At 39.2% G+C, this 19,210-nt stretch overlaps 1 protein-coding gene across 1 annotated transcript; it reads left to right on the top strand.

Annotated features, from left to right (window-relative positions):
• Window positions 1–940: 940 nt before the first annotated feature.
• ambra1b (autophagy/beclin-1 regulator 1b) lies at window positions 941–17,261 on the top strand. Its single transcript, XM_016466798.1, has 19 exons — window positions 941–1,277; window positions 2,121–2,341; window positions 3,332–3,390; window positions 3,494–3,677; window positions 3,903–4,075; window positions 4,184–4,250; window positions 4,357–5,822; window positions 7,240–7,326; window positions 7,421–7,603; window positions 7,767–7,847; window positions 8,444–8,544; window positions 8,706–8,816; window positions 8,939–9,127; window positions 9,264–9,418; window positions 9,608–9,747; window positions 11,772–11,876; window positions 11,958–12,157; window positions 14,672–14,806; window positions 16,259–17,261. The coding sequence occupies exons 2-19, from the start codon at window positions 2,210–2,212 to the stop codon at window positions 16,789–16,791; spliced, it is 4,101 nt and encodes a 1,366-aa protein (XP_016322284.1). The 5' UTR covers window positions 941–1,277; window positions 2,121–2,209; the 3' UTR covers window positions 16,792–17,261.
• Window positions 17,262–19,210: the final 1,949 nt, after the last annotated feature.

The following is a 19,210-nucleotide window of genomic DNA, read 5'->3' as shown; positions in this document are numbered from 1 at the left end:
TATCAAGCAACCCTGAACACCTTGATTAGCTGGTTCAGGTGTGTTTGATTGGGGTTAGAGCTGAAATCTGCAGGATGGTAGCTCTACAGGAGCAGGGTTGGACACCCCTGCTTTAAAGTGTCTTGCTGAAGAGCTTGAGTTGTTGTACAGTCTTTGAGAATGTGGAGTCACCTAAAATATTTATTTGCAAAATATCTTGGTATATTTGAATGTAAGAAGAAATGCACAGTTATTTACACCGATGTTGAAAAAAGCACAGCAGATTTGCTCTAAAATTAAATGACTATATATCTTGATGCATACAATTAGTAAATGTGAGTAGTCACACTAATGATTGTGTATCAATTAATCTATGAATAGGTTATGCTGTAAACTGTCATTAGTATTGCATAATGGTAAAATGAGTGTATTAGAAATGTTTTAGAAAATTTTGATCTTTGTAGCCTATTTTAAAGCACAATCCTATAGGTCTTTGTGATCTGATACAGTTGCACTATTTGAATAGTTTTCTTTTCAGTATGTAATTATTTAAAGCTTAAATAAATGTGCTATTTGAGCTGTTTTAAAACTTTCAGTGAACAATCATTGCTATCAAAAAGTGGACTGAGAGACACATGGAGCACATATCATATTTGCTATGAATTTATTTGAAGTGGCTTGGAAGTCCCATGTAAAACCCTGGCACGTGAATATGGTAATCATTAATCACTGTGGTATATATCAAAATACCATGGAGTTATGATCTGATACAATCACTGTATCTTAGTACTGCCACAAGGACTTTGACGTAGGCTAACACAATTTAAATGTCTTAAAACTTTTAAAAAATACTCTTATTTTTACGTTATAGATACATGTGAATAAACATACATTAAACAAATTAAAAAATAAATTAATCCCAATGACCAGTAAGTTATAAAAATAACACAATCTACCTGTTGTTTTTCTGAGGTGATCCACTCTGCAATCGATTAACCGACCTAATGCAGTTCAATGCAGTCAGATCTCGATTAGCATGCCTGCCTACGCCGAGCTACCCACAAACCAGTTAGCTAGCATTATTTCTCATATAGCCACCAGAATACAATCTCTCAATGTCCCGATGATTAAAACGGTTTGATTGAGATACTCCTAATTAACATGAATTTAATCTGCTCGGCGCTTCGGATCGGTGGGTTGTCAATCCAGCTCGTTTAATAACGATCTATCCCGGGCTAAGAGGCTAAGAAGCTAACAGCGTCTTCAATGACATTTAACTGACAAACACAACAGAACAGGTCTGTAAAATATCAATAAATTCGCTATTTAATCTATATTTCAATATATTCACAATGTATTTGTGGTTATGTAATTGTTAGAACTAAAATATGTGTAAATACATCAACGTTTATAGTGAATAAATGGTGGCTAACACTGTAGCTTCAGTTCAGTTTCCATATTTGGGCGGGCACGGCAGTGAGTTATTGTTAGTTGCACGACCAAAAAACACATTTAATGCCTTTATTTATGCTGTTTATGACTATATTTTGTTTCTCTGGTTTGCTGTTGATGAAATGTGGATGAAAATTTCACTGGCATGGTGTGGATTTAAATGGCTTGTTTGTTTACATGGTTCACCACCATCTGATAGGGCTTTAATTTTACCGCAGCAACATCAAATCATATTAATCTGTGTTTAAATATATAAAATGACCAAATCAAAGGTCATTTTGTGGAGAAATATCATGGCAAAACACCCATAGGGTTTACTTAAACCCTAATTTGTTGTCTACAGGATGGTAGAGTGATGCTTGATTTTTGGGCCCTTTGAATCCATAACAGATCATTGTGTTTGTATTCAAGATATATTGTTAATAAATACATTCTTAAAACTTTCAAATCAAGGGTTTTGTTGCATGATCAGTCAGTTTTGTACAGACATCTGTCTGGAGATGAGCTGTCATTAAGGTTGCAAGTCTCTGTGTTGAAATACAGAGAATTAACAGTGATCTTGCTCTTGATCACTGTTTTTTAATCAGTGAATGATCTCTCAGATGTTTTCTGCTGATTAATATGCGTCTTACAGACTATAGATTATTGATTGTTGATTTAAGTTCATTGTTTTTGTGTCTGTCCACCAGTCTGCATGGCTGACGTGCTGCTGAGTTAGTGTCCGGCCCTTATGCGAGGAAAGCTGGCCGGCCGGGCCGTGGAGCACTAGAGAGGAAAAATGGCAGTGCAGAACAGAAACTCTGTGCTGATCCTGTCGGGTCGAGAGCGAGGAGCTCGCATTCTGGGATCCCAGCGGCTCCTGCAGCAGCTGGTGGAAGACCGGATGCGCTGGATGAAATGGCAGAGCCAGGTAGGGTATTTATCAACCTTAATGGTTCACTCGGGCCTACAGTAAGCAGACGTTCCTATATAGAGCAGTTTCAGGATATCACAGTCAGAATACATAAACACATTTCATTACACCAAATACACAAAATAATGTTCTTTTTAGCAGCATCATATGACCCCTTTAAGCGATACTGAACTGCTGTGGAAAAGCAAGCCGAGCCGAGCCGTACCTCGCAGTGGAAAAGCGCCAATAGTGGCTTGATATTAGACCTTTTCTTATCAATCAGTTAATCAATGGTTATTAGTCTTAAGGATGTTTTGTATAAAATGAGTATGATGAATGAAATAAAATTGCAAAACAAGCATTTTAGATTCTTAGGGTCCCATTTTATATTGTATATAGTTACTATTTAAGAAAAAGGGTGGTGGGGGGGGGTGTAATAAAAAACATTTCTGGAAAAATTCGGAACATTTAACAATAAAATAATTTTGTTTTTGGGGTTGATGGCATATCTGATGACAATTATATTAATATTAATGTTCTTGTTTTAATGTAGAATAATAATGCAATAATTTAGTCATTGTATATGTTATAAAAAAATAAAATCAGATTATTTGACAGTTGTTCAATGTTCAATTCAAAATTTGTACAGTACATTGAAAAAATTGTCAGAACAAGAGCTTGCCACATCAAGTTTATGATTTTTACATGTTGCATGCATTTTTAGCAGATTTAGAATTGTAATTGTTAGATTAATTTATTCTAAACTAACAGTTAATATAAATATAACAATATAAATATACAATTCATAGAACTTAATTGTTATATTGATAATTAATTTAAGTGTGTATATATATATATATATTATTCTTTGATTGACCCTGAAATTTCATTAAGACTCAATGCTGTAAAATCTTTAATTTCTAAATTATCATGCTTGTAAATAGTATGTGTGTGCAAAAATACATGTGTATGTAAATAATATGTATGTGTCTCAAATTATTTCTACAGAAAGTAGAGTTGCCGGATAATCCACGATCAACCTTCCTGCTGGCTTTCAGTCCAGATAGGTAACTAATACATTTTAAGAAAAAAAGCGAAAATAATAAATGCTGAATAACTTATGTTTTCGCTTGCTTCCTGAGATGATAATTACATCTTTTACTTTTATAGGAATCTTGTGGCCTCAACCCACGTCAACCATAACATCTACATCACAGATGTGAAAACAGGAAAGTGCCTGCACTCTTTAGTGGGCCATCGACGCACACCTTGGTGTGTGACCTTTCACCCCACCATCCCTGGCCTGGTTGCCTCTGGGTGCCTTGATGGAGAAGTCCGCATTTGGGACCTGCATGTGAGCTTCAGTTTTGTATTACATTTTAGTTATGCCTAATATGAGTGGACCTTCCCCTTGCAAAAATTTTTATCTTGTGTGTTTGATTTTCATACCGTTCAGTCGCACCTCTCGGTGGTTATTCTAGTCTGATCAAATTGCAGGTCATCTACATGTATACTAGGCATTAGAAACTCAGACGTTGCTGTTTAAATGAATGCTGTGGATGTTTTTCCCTATTCCCAGGGTGGTAGCGAGAGCTGGTTCACGGAGAGTAATGTTGCCATCGCTTCTCTAGCGTTCCACCCCACGGCTCAGCTCTTGCTCATCGCCACCAACAACGAACTCCACTTCTGGGACTGGAGCCGACCAGAACCTTTTGCTGTGGTCAAGACTGCCAGCGAGACCGAACGTGTTCGGTGTGGAAGCAATACTGTTATTTCTTAGTGGTCAACAAGAAATAAAAATAGACCCTTTTTTCCATAATCATTAAAACAATTAATCCTAATTTTTAATTTTTTGGCCAGGTTGGTGAGATTTGATCCTCTAGGTCATAATCTTTTAACAGCTATTGTGAACCCATCCAACCAGCAGGTTAGAAACAACCATTTTTCCTGTCAAAATAGCTGTACTGTATTTTCCTATGTGCATTTCCCTTTTACAAACATCATTTTATGAGCGTTTTGCTGTGTTTCTATAGAATGATGATGACTCCGAGGTCCCCATGGACAGTATGGATATGGCTTTGTTCCGCCAACGTTCTCTTTTACGCTCCCCACCCGTACGTCGCACACCCATCCTGCACAATTTCCTGCACATATTGTCCTCTCGCTCTTCTGGGGCGCAGGCTGGCGATCAATCCCGCCCTGCCCCTGAGCCCCGAGAGCCTCCCAGCATGCCCCGGTTCCAGTACCCAGTGCGGACAGAACCGGGTGACCGCCCTGCCTTACAGGGCTGCACGCATCATTTGGGTTTGGGCTGCCTGTGCAGTCGTTGTGCTGCCTCGCGGAACTTATTCACGCAGAATCCGACAGGCCTCCAGCCTTCGGATTTGCCTCAACCGCAGACTCAGTCGGGCCCCTCTGCCTTCTCGCCCGCTCCTAGCCAGACCCGCACCTCCACGGACCGACCTTCTGCTTTTAGCAGTGTATTCAGTGGGGCTGCGGGGAACTCTGCGCATCGGGGACTCTTGCCTCTTTGGACTATTGATCCCTTGGGGTCACAAGCACCCGGTCCTCTCGAGGCCCCTGGGCGTCTTCCTGGGGCTGATTGGTCTGGTAGTCTGCTGAGCACGGGACATGAACATGGGTTAGGTGCGATTGGGGTGGAAAGCAGCGCCGGAAGGAGTGTAGTGCCCCCTCCTAGGACAAGCTCCTCTTCTATGGATCTCCTTTCCCTGCATAGGTTCCCCGATGGTTCCTCTTCATCACCCATATACACTTCTGCTACAGAAGGGCGAGGCCTAGTGCTGCCCGGCATGGAGCCCAACCGGGGACGAGCCAATGATGGCACCAGTAGTGGCCATCATCCCTTCTATGACAACACCCAACGCAGCAACCCCGCCTCCATACGCAATGTCCTGCAGTGCAACCTGAGCCGTTACTTTATGGAATATGAGCGCATGCAGGAGTTGGAGCGACCCGGTGGCAGCCGAGAGGTGCCGGGTGGACCGGGACCCATGCAGGAGCTGCTCAACAGTAGCATGGACACAGAACGTCCCGGGCCTTCCCATAACAGTTCTTCCCACACTGGAAACGCAGGCACGGTCGCCAGCCCCTCTCAAAACCACCCCAATCGTTGCCGTTCATGCCACAACCTCCTCACCTTCAACCACGACACTCAGCGCTGGGAGCGTTCTGGTCAGACCTCTTCTTCCTCTTCCTCTCAAGATGGACCATCCTGGCCACTTTCAGTGCCTCCGTTTGAGGACCCAGGTCAGGGAGCACGGGTGGAGGCCCAGGCCCCTGAGATGAGGCCCATGGCTTTGGGCGAGACCTCCTCTGGGCTACAGGACCAGCAGCCCATGGGTCTCGTGTACAATCAGGAGACGGGGCAGTGGGAAAGCATGTACCGGCAGCCGACGGCAAGCACTGCTTCTGAGGCAACACCAGACGCCTTAAACCCAGAGGTGCCTGTTGATAATCCGGACGAGGACTCACTCAGGAGGTGAGGATAAACAATAACTAAATTTGGTTTTTGAAGGGATAGTTCACCCAAAACTGAAAATTCTGTAATTAATTACTCGCCCTCATGTCGTTCCAAACCAGTAAGACCTTTGTTCATCTTCGGAACACAAATTAAGATATTTTTGATGAAATCCAAAGAGTTTTCCGACCTTGCATAAACAGCAACACAACTCACATGTTCAAGGCCCAGAAAGATAGTAAGGAAATCATTAAAATAGTCCATTAAAATAATGACTTTTTTCAACAATTTTTTTCTCTTCCGTGTCAGTCTCCATCGTGCATTCACCAGAGTACTACGATGTAGTGTTGTCAAAAGTACCGACTTTGGTACCAGTCGATACTGAAATTTTAAAAACGTCAATTTCCTGCTAACATTGGAGCGCTGTTGAGCTGATTCTTAAACACTGCTGATTGACCATAGTGTTCACGTGCTCATCAGATATGACTGTGATTGGCTTCAATGATCATCGCTTCGCACTCTTCACCGAGCGCTCACACAGAAGCACGTGGGAGCGTTTAAAAGCAGGCATCTGTCAGCTAAACCGTCTATGTGCAGATATATTAGGGATCCACTGACGGGTCCGCTGATAGACGCGGCTTATAAACGCTCCCATGTGCTTCTGTGTGAGAAGAGTGTGAAGCGATGATCATTGTAGCCAATCACAGTCATATCTGATGCGTTGCGCCTTTATTACAAGCAGAGGAATGCACATGCAAGCGTCGTGGTACTGTCGTGAACATGCGTCAAAGACTGACACAGAAGAGATTGTTGAATAAAGTCGTTATTTTTGTTTTCTTTGCACACAAAAAGTATTCTCGTAGCTTCATAACATTACGCTTGAACCACTGATGTCACATAGACTATTTTAACGATGTTGTTACTACCTTTATGAGCCTTGAACGTGGCAATTGCGTTGCTGTCTATGAAGGGTCAGAATGTTCTCAGATTTCATCAAAAATATGTTCATTTGTGTTCCGAAGATGAACAAATGTATTATGGGTTTGGAACGACATGAGGGTGAGTAATTAATGACAGAATTCTCATTTTTGGGTGAAATGTCCCTTTAAGGTGTGGTCACAATAGTGAAATTTCAGTAAAATTTTGTGGGCAAAAAAGGTCTATTATCTATTGTAAAAAGTGTAAAGATGCATGAAGTCACTTTAAGTAATCAAGCAAATTTCTGCTTTTCAACATGGCAAATTGGCATGTCCAACTTGAATCTGTTGCGAAATCTGCATGGGGTAATTTTTTGCCCTTATGCGAGGCTCCCGTTCACGTGGATTCCTATCGAAATGGTGGGATTTTGCCTGCTGATATCCCCGAACATCGGTAAATGTGACCGCATCTTTACATTTGTCTTTCCTGTTACTTATTTGTATTTCATCTTCTGCCTCAGGAGGTTGTTGGAATCATCGCTGTTTCCGTTATCTCGATATGATATGTCTGGCTCCAGAGATCATCCCATATACCCAGATCCTGCCAGGTACCTGTTTGAAAGCCTATATGTGCAAACTCAAGGCTGATTATTGGGCTTTAACTTCAGAGTTTGACTCTTTTTCTCTTCCACATCTCCTCAGGCTGTCTCCGGCTGCTTACTATGCTCAGAGGATGATCCAGTATCTGTCTCGGAGAGAAAGCATACGCCAGCGTTCTTTACAGAATCGCCTACGGACGCTCTCTAACTCTCAAGTCGACAGCCAGTCCAACAACCCCTCCTCCACGCCACCAGAGGCCAGTGATGGAGACTATGAGGACATCGAGTGAGTCTGATAAAACTCATTGCATCCTCACTCACATATGCATACATCTATATTACTGTACGATTGCGATTACTGTTATCTAAATCCATTTTGCTGTGTTCATCCTTGTGGTTTTGAATTTTGAGTAAGTGTTTAAAATATTTCTTTTCTCTCTCGGTTACAGGGAGCCTGGAGACAGGACAAGACACAGAATGCCCCGCAACGCTCGAATGTCAGCCCCCTCTCTTGGGCGCTTTGTCCCACGGTAAGTGTCATATGTGACTGTAAAAACAGTAATATTGTGAAATATTTGTACAATTTAAAATTACTGTTTTCTATTTGAATAGTTTTTAAAATATAATTTATTCTTGTGATGCAAAGCTGAATTTTCAGCATCATTACTCCAGTATTCAGTGTCACATGATCCTTCAGAAATCATTCTAATATACTGATTTGGTGCTGAAGAAACATTTTTTTATTATCTATGTTGAAAACAGTTAATTAACACTTTTGTGGAAACCGTGATGCATGGTTTTTTTTCAGGTTTCATTGATGAATAGATCGTTTAAAGGAACAGTAGTTATTTGAAATAGAAATGTCCTTATTTTTTTAGAAAAAAACTTTACAAGTCTTTACTGTCCAGAATCTTTTGAATGCTGGTGTACCAAGTCAAGATAAAAAAAATACATTTAATAGTATATGAAATAATGTACTACAATGATCTTTCTTTTTGTTTTGTTTTTTTTTGGTTTCTTGCTTTAGGTAAGTTAATAAATTAATTCAGATTTCTGAGCTTTTTCAGAGAAAGAAAATTGTTAATTTGTTATTAACATTAATATAAACATGTATTTGTGTCTGAAGGAGGTTCCTGTTACCAGAGTACTTGCCTTACGCTGGACTTTTCCATGAAAGGGGTCAGTCAGGCCTGGCCACTCACTCCTCCATTAACAGAGTATTAGCAGGTACAACAAGCAATTTCATTTCACATCTTTCTTATTTTGTTTTGTTATGAAGCACTTTCAATCATTTTTATCCCATAATGTCAGAAACATTTGGTACAAGAATAGTGATTTTGAAAAACTGAAGAGAATTAAATAGATCTACCCATAATGCTCGGTTGCAGGTGCTTCTATAGGTGATGGGCAGTCAGCTGTGGCCAGTAACATTGCCAACACCACCTATAGGCTGCAGTGGTGGGATTTCACCAAGTTTGACCTTCCGGAGATCAGTAATGGTATGTTCTTCTGAGTTCTAATGGTTTTTTCCTGTTTTTGCAAACAAAAAGGTATCTTGTTTCACTTTTTACTTCTTCAGAAACTACAAAATGATTATCATATTTCATTTTCTTTTTCTTAGCCACTGTGAATGTACTCGTTCCTCACTGTAAGATCTACAACGATGCCAGCTGTGATATTTCAGCGGACGGGCAGCTGCTGGCCGTGTTCATTCCCAGCAGCCAGCGGGGTTTTGCAGATGAGGGCATCCTAGCCGTCTACTCCCTCGCTCCCCATAACCTAGGAGAAGTGCTGTACACCAAGAGATTCGGTCAGTGTTATCAAACAGGAACTCCGCAGCTCATTTTGGCAGTAACACTGTGAACATTCCTGTTTAGAGTTTAGAAAAAAATACTTTATTAGCAGAAGTATTTGTTTTTGAGTTTTGCTTTTGACTTGCATTTCAGGTCCAAACGCAATCTCAGTGAGTCTTTCACCCATGGGCTGCTATGTGATGGTAGGTCTGGCCTCAAGACGAATCCTGCTCCATCCCACTACTGACCACATGGTGGCGCAAGTGTTTCGTCTACAGCAGCCACACGGAGGAGAGACCTCCATTAGAGTAAGAGCCTACAAAAATGCCACATTTGCAGGATTGTAAAAATAGTTTATTTAACAATATAAACTGTGAGTTAGGGTGAGTTTTATTCATAGACCCAAAGCCATAAAGAATGATACAGTACTGTGACTAAAACTTTGTTTTTCTGCTTTCTGTGTTTTTGATGGTTTGCTTTCTCTTTGCATCCTGTAGATGATGTTTAATGTGGTGTACCCCATGGCTCCAGACCAGAGAAGACACGTCAGTATTAATTCGGCCCGGTGGCTTCCAGAGCCAGGCTTGGGATTGGCCTACGGAACCAATAAGGGCGACCTGGTCATCTGCAGGCCAGTGTAAGTAAACACCCAGATAAAACATCTGGTCCACATGCATGCTTTAGTCCTTAGCAAATTTGAATTTCCTTATCACATCGTAAAACCCAGTATTTTATGTTTTATTTAATTTGCCAAATGTTGTTATCCATAGTAAATTACAGTATACTTATTACAGGAACGAAGTATTATGCCTAAGGAAACTATGGCTCCAAAACCTAAGCTGCCTTACTGTTTATTGTCTACATAGCCAGCTGCCTGCTAAGGAAGCATCCTGAAATACAATCTCATAAGTGACCATGACCAATTACATAGACTGCAGCACACAAAGCACACAGGATTCATAACTAATTTTTAACAGGTTGAGGATGCTGTTGCTAAAAGCATGACATTCTAGTATGAAAATACATTTATTACTACAATTTAAAATAACTGTTGTATATTTTAATATATTTTAAAATGTAATTAATTCCTATAATGTCAGGCTGAATTTTCAGCATCATTACTCCAGTCTTCAGTGTCACATGATTCTTCAGAAATCATTCTAATATCCTGATTTCCTGGTCCAGAAACATTTCCTATTATCATCAATGTTGAAAACAGTTGTGGTGCTTAATATGTTTGTGGATGCTGTGATACTTTTTTCAGGATTTTTTCCCATATATGAAAAGTCCAAGTATTTATTTGAAATGGAAATATTTTGTAACATTATAAATGTATTTTACTACTTTTGATCTATTTAGTGCATCCCTCTGAATCAAAGTATTATTTTCTTTCCAAAAAAAACAGTACTGTCCCCATATTTTTTAAGTGCTTTGTCATTTATTTTTGATAAATTAATTTATTTTAAATATTTATATTCACCATATATCTCGTATTTAACATTTAGCATCACTATGATGCCTTAAAATATTTTCTCTGTAGGCAACTATTAGGTTTTGCAACAAAGCAAGTGATAATGATAGTTTGTGAATTGCTTCTGTTTGGGATGGTACCAGTAACTTTTTGGCCTTTAGCCCAGATCTTTAACCAGTACGCCACACCACCCAGCAAGATAAACAAACCAAGTGCCACAGTGAAGCACAGTAGCCATGGAAATTGCAGATAAAACCAAACACAGTTTATCGGCACAATAAAAGCCGCATTTTTACAACCAGTAATTTCCATAAATGAGTTCTAGAGCTTGTGTCAATATTGACTCGGTGAGTCAAACATGCCAAAGACTCAGAGAGTTGATTCATTATCTGTCTGTCAGCAGTTCATCTTCAACAATTGAATAGTCAAGCGAGTTCCCGATCCCAGATCAGTGTCAGTTTTCAGATACGTGGACTATATGAGGACTTTTGATAAACCACCATGCTACCTGAAGCTGCCTTTCATTAGATTACCGTCTTCATTAGTGGCAGGAAACTCGGGTGTTCAACTGGAAAGAAGCAGTTATTGTTTTTTAACAAGGTTACAGGCCACATTACCTCTGCGCCCCATGACTTTTGCAGCTCATCGCTTTCAAGGAATTCTCCCCCAATCTGATGGGTTTATAATCCGATCACAGCCCACACGGACAGATGGAGTACGTCACAATAATTCCATTGCTTCTTTGCAATTCAGTTGTTCAGTTTAGTAATTTGGTCAAGTCTGGGTGTATTATTGGTCTTAAACGCACAATCCGAGATCTGCACATGGCTCTCTTGAATACTTGATTCTGATTGGCTGTTCTACAATTAGCTATTTTTATACAGTATAATGCTAAACTGTATAATCGACCATAATTGTCCCATTCAACGGATGCCCTGCATTGTTGTGCAAGCTTCATGGATTGCATCATTTTGCAGTTTCACGATAAACTATGATATTTAATGTCCATTTGTTTATTTATATATTTGGTACTTAGCTGTGTAATAAGTGGGATAATGTACCATCAGCCAGTCATTATCACAAAATGAATCCCTTCGGGGTGATAAATAACTGGACGTGAATCATACGTTGCCATTTACTTAGATGTGTAAACAAGATAATGAAGTCTAAAATATCTGTTTTGTTGTCAGTGATTTCCGCAGTGATGGAGACAGTCCGTCAGATCTGAACTCGGATTCTTTGTTTACCGTCAGCAGCAGCAGCAGCAGCCGAACCCGTGGAGTGGAGCGCCCAGGGTCAGAAATTAGTAGAATCTAAAGTCATAGCTTGTCATAGTCATGGATCCAAAAATGCTCATCTGTGTTTATTTCTTACAGCACCAGCAGGTCCGGCTGGCGATTTGACCGAGACATGGGCCTTATGAACGCTATTGGCCTGCAGCCGCGTCAGGCCGCCCCTTCTGTGACCTCACAGGGGACGCAGACACCAGTGGTGCGACTGCAGAATGCCGAGACGCAGACGGAGAGAGAATTTCCTTCAGCCAGCACCTTCCAGAACGCACACACATCCAGACACAGTAAGACGTTTGTATGAATGTAATTTGCATAAAGTTACATAAAGACACTTTTTTTAAAACAAGAATATACAATAAAAAAATCTAGCTTTTTTTGTGTAATAATTTGTATTTATATGTACGATGGCGTTTTAGTGCCATCTTAGTTTCAGTTAAAAAATTAAAAAATCTAAGATTACGAGGTTAAAGTCGTAATATTCCGACTTTATTCTCAAAATATTACGACTTTAATCTTGTAATTTCGACTTTATTCTCGTAGTATTTCGACTTTATTCTCGTAGTATTTCAACTTTATTCTCGAAATATCAAGACTTTAATCTCGTAATCATAAATATATATTTTTTTTAATGTGGCACTAAAACGCTGTCGTATATACAGGTGCATCTCAATAAATTAGAATGTCGTGGAAGAGTTCATTTATATCAGTAATTCAACTCAAATTGTGAAACTCGAGTATTAAATAAATTCAATGTGTGCAATTCAATGCAATTCTGTGTGCAAGGGCACCTCAGTCGTGGTATTGAAGGTGGGAGAGAGCGCTGTACATTCACTCCCCCCACCTACATTCCCTGCCGGTACGAGACTCGAACCCGCAACCTTTGGCTTATGAGTCTGACTCTCTAACCATTAGGCCACGACTTCCCATTAATTTAATAACATAAGATGGAAATACCTGATTCACTTGATTTTCTTCTGTCAACATTGAGTGAATTGAATCATTTTGATTTTATTCATTGAAATGGACTGTTTTAACTGATTCAAATTAGGGCTGGACAATAATTCATTATCAATATGTATCGCGATATAATTTTTTTCAATAACGGTGATATGATTTTTAAAAATTTCTGATATTTCGATATACATTACCAGTGTTTCCCATACATTGATTTATTTGTGGAATTTGACTTCGTTGAATAAACATGAGCACTGCACATTTCAAAATCATGGCGTTTGACTTCATTGAATAAACATGAGCACTGCACGTTTCAAAATCATAACACGGTGTTGGTGTTTTATATGAATGTATCTCTGAAGGGAAAGGACTGTCTTCAGAAAAGTTTAGATGGCATTTGAATTTTTTCTGATAAAGTAGCGTTCATGAGCAGAGCTGTTTTGATTACAGCCGTTACCGGGGAAACCAATGTTTCTGCCGCTCTCAGTGCTTCCTGCTGGCAGAGAATCAGTTTGCATGTTCAATAATAAGCCCGTCTCCAGCAACGTTTTTGTTGCTCAATTTTTTGTTTTCTGCAGCAACTCAGAGCATACTCTTTCATACTCTTTATCCTGGCTGAAGCACATTTGTTTCAGTCTATAAGAATAATCAGCCTACAAATGTAATTTATTGCTGTGATCAAAGCTGAATTTTCAGCATCATTAGGCCTACTCCAGTCTTCAGTGTCACATAATTCTTCAGAAATAATTCTAATATGCTGATTTGCTGATTATCAATATTTGAAACAGTTGAGTACATTTTTTTCAGGATTCTTTGATGAATAGAAAGATACAAAGATCAGCATTTATCTGAAATAAAAAGCTCAAAAGCTTGGAATGGAGTCAGTATAAATTTTTTTTGGGGGGGGCATAATAATAAATGTTTTTTGAGCAGCAAATCAGAATATTAGAATGATTTCTGAAGGATCAGGTGAATGGAGTAATGATACTAAAAATTAAGCTTTGAAATCACAGAAATAAATTACATTTGAAAATATTTCCAAATAGAAAACAGTTATTTTAAATAGTAAAAATATTTCAAAATGTTACTGTTTTTGCTGTATTTTGTATCAAATAAATGCAGGCTTGGTGAGCAGAAGATAATTATTTAAAAAACATTAAAAATCTGACTGTTCAAAAACTTTTCACTGATATGTTAGCCTATAGTTTGAAGTTAAAGATATTAATAATAAGGTGAGTCTGAGATGTTTATTTGACAGTGATTTCACATTTCTTGTTTGTATGAAGGCTAAATACAAATAAAAGGGGAACATTCATTTATTTGTGCTTTTTTTTTCTAAAAAATTTAATCGTTTTATAGGAAGAGGTTTCATAGACTTGGCAAATTAATTTTTCATAAGTTTGTAGGTACAGACATCTGTTGTGGGTGTTCTTGGCAGTATTTATGAGCCTTTTTTTAATAGTGTTCATATCGATATCAGAATTATATCGTATCGACCGAAATTAAGAAATATATCGTGATATAAATTTTGGCCATATCGTCCAGCCCTAATTCAAATTAATAAACTGAACTTATTAACCGTTTTAGGAAAATTACTAGCCACATAATCAGATTTCTTAATTTTATACTGCTTGCAAAATCATTTTAAATATTCAATATATATTGCCGAGATGTAATGCACTAATGCTAAAAAAAAAATAAAAAATAACCTGCAGTGAAGTGTCTTGCTCAAGGCCACAGTGATTCTAACGGATATCTATAAAGCTCCAGTTCATTTCTCTGTAACCAAGTTAAGTAATATTGATTATGTCCTCTCACAGCTGCAAAATGTGTTACTCTTGCAGTGGTTCACACAGCCAGCACCAGCACTGAGAGGCACGCACCCCCAGAGACGACACACACACTGTCGCACACACCAGTTCAGGCATCGCTTTCAGAGGGATCGCTGAACCGGACCAACTTGCCTGCCACATATCACGGTAACTGCTTTGTCTCACTCTTTCTCATCCTGTCTCTTCCTCCTTTGTCGGACACAGGTACTGGAGTGAAATTGATTGAACTGATCTCTCCGAGATCTGTGTTGTGTCCTGCTGAGGGCTTTACACTGTTATTACTGTTTCAAGTGCTTTATTACCTGCTGTTAGCTGGTCTAATTAAATCTGCGCCCTTGTTTTCTCGATTTAATGGGACCCAGTGTGCACACATGGGAAGTTAATAGATAATTTGGTTGTTGTTGTTGTTGTTGTTGTTGTTGTTGTTGTTGTTGTTGTTGTTGTTGTTTTGGTCATTAACCAAAAATCTTATTTCCAGGTATAGTTAACTGCATATCACACTTAAAATAAAATGATTTTTGCTGGAATTTATGGTGATAGTACTTTGATAATGGTTTAGTAATAGTTTAAATTTATAGTGATAGTAGTTTGATAATGGCTTAAATTATAGTAGTTAGTAGTAGATAATTGTTTTAATTTATTTATTTATTTTTTTTAATAACCTGGCTGTATTTGTATAATTTTGTGATTAATACATTACAAATGATTGTTACTTCATCTCATTTGATAATTTTCTTTTTTAATTCTAAACTTGGACGCCAGTCAAAAAATATTGTGTAATAGCTTCACCTTACTTAAAACTTTTGAATTAAAAACTCAGTAAATAAATAAGTTCTTTCTGTTTTCGCATTGCTCCAACAAACTCATCAAAATCATATAAATAATGTAAAGCAATCTTGCCCAGTAATGTTTGTGCATATATTTACAGCAATATAACAAAAAAAACCTGTTATGCTATATAGGGCTGGACAATAATTCAATATCGATATATATCATGATATAATTTTTTCAATAACGGTTTTCAATTAACACATTTCCGGTATTTCAATATACATTACAGCATTTTGTCACTTGCTGCATTTCCATTACCCTTCAAATTGCACAAATTTAAATTATTTCTAAAAGAATTTATTTCTAAAATATTATACAGTTTTATAGGAGGAGTTTTTATAGACTTGGTAAATTCATTTTTCAGAAGTTTGTAGGTACATGCATCCATTGTGGGCATTCTTTGCAGTTTTTCTGAGGCTTTTTTTAGTATTGTTCATATCGATATCGGAATTATATCACATCGACCAAAATGAAGAAACGTATCATGATTTAAATTTTGGCCATATCGTCCAGCCCTAATGCTATAGCAACCGGTGAAATGAGATCAGTCAGCAAAATTTGTGAATAGAATAGAATAGAAAAACTTTTTATCCAAATCGGTTTGCATTGCATTCAAAGTATCAGTTCTTGTTTTCCCTGGGAATCAAACCCATGACTGTGGCGTTGCTTGCACCATTCTTAACGAAATCTGAATTTTTAACGCAATTTGAATCTTCGTTTTGCTGTTATCTGATATGAGCGTCTCACTGTCCTTTCTGGTTTTTTTAGCGGACCCAGCAGCCGAGCCCGGCCCAGGAGAAGACGCTCTGTCTCGGATCCGCCGCCTAATGGCGGAGGGAGGAATGACAGCCGTAGTCCAGCGGGAACGCAGCACTACAATGGCTTCCATGGGCGGCTTTGGAAACAACATTGTTGTCAGTCATCGGATTCACCGTGGCTCACAGACCTTGGTCAGGACAACTCAGGTGGGAAACCCAACCTCGGAAATGCCTGCTGGACTCGGTATCTCGACTCTTTTTCACACTGAACCCTTGGTAGACTCTCTAGAAGCTCCTGGGCCATCAGGGTCCAGCGGTGCCCCACTTCCGTCACAGTTTACAACTCGTTCTGAGGTCGCGGGGGCGTCTCCTATGGTTGAGACTAACTTGTTTGGTGATCGTCAAGCTGATGATGTACAGCACCACCCATCCGCGAGTGGTTTGGATATGTCCAACCGTAGCAACAACAATAACAATGACCATAGCAACAGCTACAGTGAAAGCCGGAGCCGAGATTACCCTGATGACCTGTACGGCAGATAGTCTTAGGTCTGGTTTTCACAGAGACGAACATCTCAACTGGTCTACATGGTGCTGGAGCATTTCGTGGTGGACCCTTTGTTACACATAGAACATAGCATTTAGGGCGGAGCCACTGAACTTCCCTCCTCAGTTCTGACTCCTCCTGCTCTGGCCTTATTTGGGAATGAATGAGTGCCAAGTTTTTCATGGCATCTCCTTAACCGGGAGATGCCAGCCTCATCTTTTTTGTCAAAACAACAGATTCTTGCTTTGGGGAAGCATCATTATTGCGCTTGCGTGTTGCACTTAAGTTATAAGTTTTCTTCCTTTCAAGGTTGAATCTCAGACATTTCATCATTCCATGCGAGAAAGGGCATCATACTTCAATCCTTCCCGTACTTCAGTACGGAATAACATGGTTGTAGGTAAAGGGTTACTCCACCCCAAAATGAAAATTATGTCATTAATTACTCGCCCTCATGTCGTTCCAAACCCGTAAGACCTTTCGTCTTCGGAACACAAATTAAGATATTTTTGATGTATTCTGACAGCTCTCTGACCCTCCTATAGACAGCAATGTAAGTAACACGATCAACGGCCAGAAACGTAGCAAGGAGATCGGTAAAATAATCCATGTGACATCAGGGGTTCAACCGTAATTTGTGTGGTGCGGCTGACACAGAACAGCATACGCTGTTTGCGTAAATTACGGTTGAACCCCTGATGTCACATGGATTATTTTACCGATCTCCTTGCTACGTTTCTGGACGTTGATCGTGTTACTTACATTGCTGTCTATGGGAGGGTCAGAGAGCTCTCCGAATACATAAAAAATATCTTAATTTGTGTTCCGAAGATGAACGGAGGTCTTACGGGTTTGGAACGACATGAGGGTGAGTAATTAATGACAAAATTTTCATTTTGGGGTGGAGTAACCCTTTAACCACCCTTTCAAGCTTTAGGAAAAATCATCAGCCAATAGAAATGCCAGATGAGGCTGGGGGCGTGTCCTTACGATTCCTTTGGGTCCCATGGGGTCTGTTGTCTTCAGGACATTTCGGTTTGAGGAACTGTAAAACAGTACAGACTCTTCACAGCTAAACACTAACTCACACAACATCCTCTAACGGTTTTTGTGTTTAAATTCAGAGATTATGCTTGACGCGATTGTTTTTTGTGTGTGCGATAATGTGACTTTCAGTGGTCAAGTCATTCAGTTGATCAGTATCTAGAACAACGTCTGCTTTGAAGTTCTCAGACTGGAAAGACTCATCTGCGTGAGCATGTGTCCTACTAAACTTCCAGATGGCGAATTTTAAGATGTTTTTTTTATTTGAATTTATTTATCTGTTGTTTGAAAAATACACTTCTGAAAGCATGTCATCTGTAATTGTCCGTCGGATAAAAAGCAGTTTGGGAACCCTCAAGCTGGTTCAGATCTCTCATATCTGCATGTGTGTCCAGTTCCAGAGCTTTCATACAAGGAGGCGGGCTGAAGCTGAATGAGGAAGGCGGGGCTTAAGCAAATTAGCATGTAGGCTGTAGAACGCACATGCGCATCAAGTGAAATTTTGGTACGCTGAGCAGTTTTTATTGGGCTTTTATACATTTGTGACCGTTTACTTGTGTGTACAAGTCAATTCATGTTTATTGTTGCAACTGTTGCGATTTAACACGATGCATTTTTACTAATCCTACTGATATAATTTCCCAGAAATACCTTAATACTCAGAAAGGAAATGTAAGATGGTTAAAATTATTGTGCCAGATCATTTTCATACTTTAAACGTAACACTTTTTATGCAGTTAAGCCAATTCGCCGTTAATTAACCTCAAATCAGCTGATTGGCCGAAGGTTTCAATCCATTCTACCAATCGCAACAAGCCGCTTATGATGTGTAAGACAAATGGCAAGTGATTGCACTTAAGCGCCCTTTTCTCCTGCACCGAGAACAGTGTTACAGACAATAAACCAGACATATCTCTATCATAGATCTGGATTATGAGCGATAATCACTCTTGAATAACACATAATAGAGTATTTCTTGGGCACTGGACACTTAGGAGAGAGACGGCCCGATATGCGCGCTGCACACTGCTGAGAGTCACTGACGACGGGCACTGTCTGTATGTGTGGATGTGTATGTCTGTGAGTGTCCTCCACTGAACCTAGAGAGTTTTATTATAAATAAATGTAGCATTGTAAATGTAGAGATGATAAATCGTGGGGAAAAAACTTAAATCCATATTTCGGGATGATTTTTTATTTTTATTTTTATGACATTTGCCTTGTGAGCTCTATTGTGCTTGTTTAGATTCTCGTGTACGATTGGTCAACTCTAGCGATTTGATTTGTCAGTGCATTTGCATATGCACAGGCCTTTCGTTAACAAGCATTTATAAAAATATCTCCCTCTGTTTTTGTGTAAAAGATTTTGTT

The sequence above is a fragment of the Sinocyclocheilus anshuiensis genome, unplaced genomic scaffold, assembly GCF_001515605.1.
Source record: "Sinocyclocheilus anshuiensis isolate Anshui unplaced genomic scaffold, SAMN03320099.WGS_v1.1 scaffold68, whole genome shotgun sequence".
In the NCBI taxonomy this organism is placed as follows: domain Eukaryota; kingdom Metazoa; phylum Chordata; class Actinopteri; order Cypriniformes; family Cyprinidae; genus Sinocyclocheilus; species Sinocyclocheilus anshuiensis.
The sequence above is the reverse complement of the archived record's forward strand: the minus strand, read 5'-3'. Positions and strand labels throughout refer to the sequence as shown.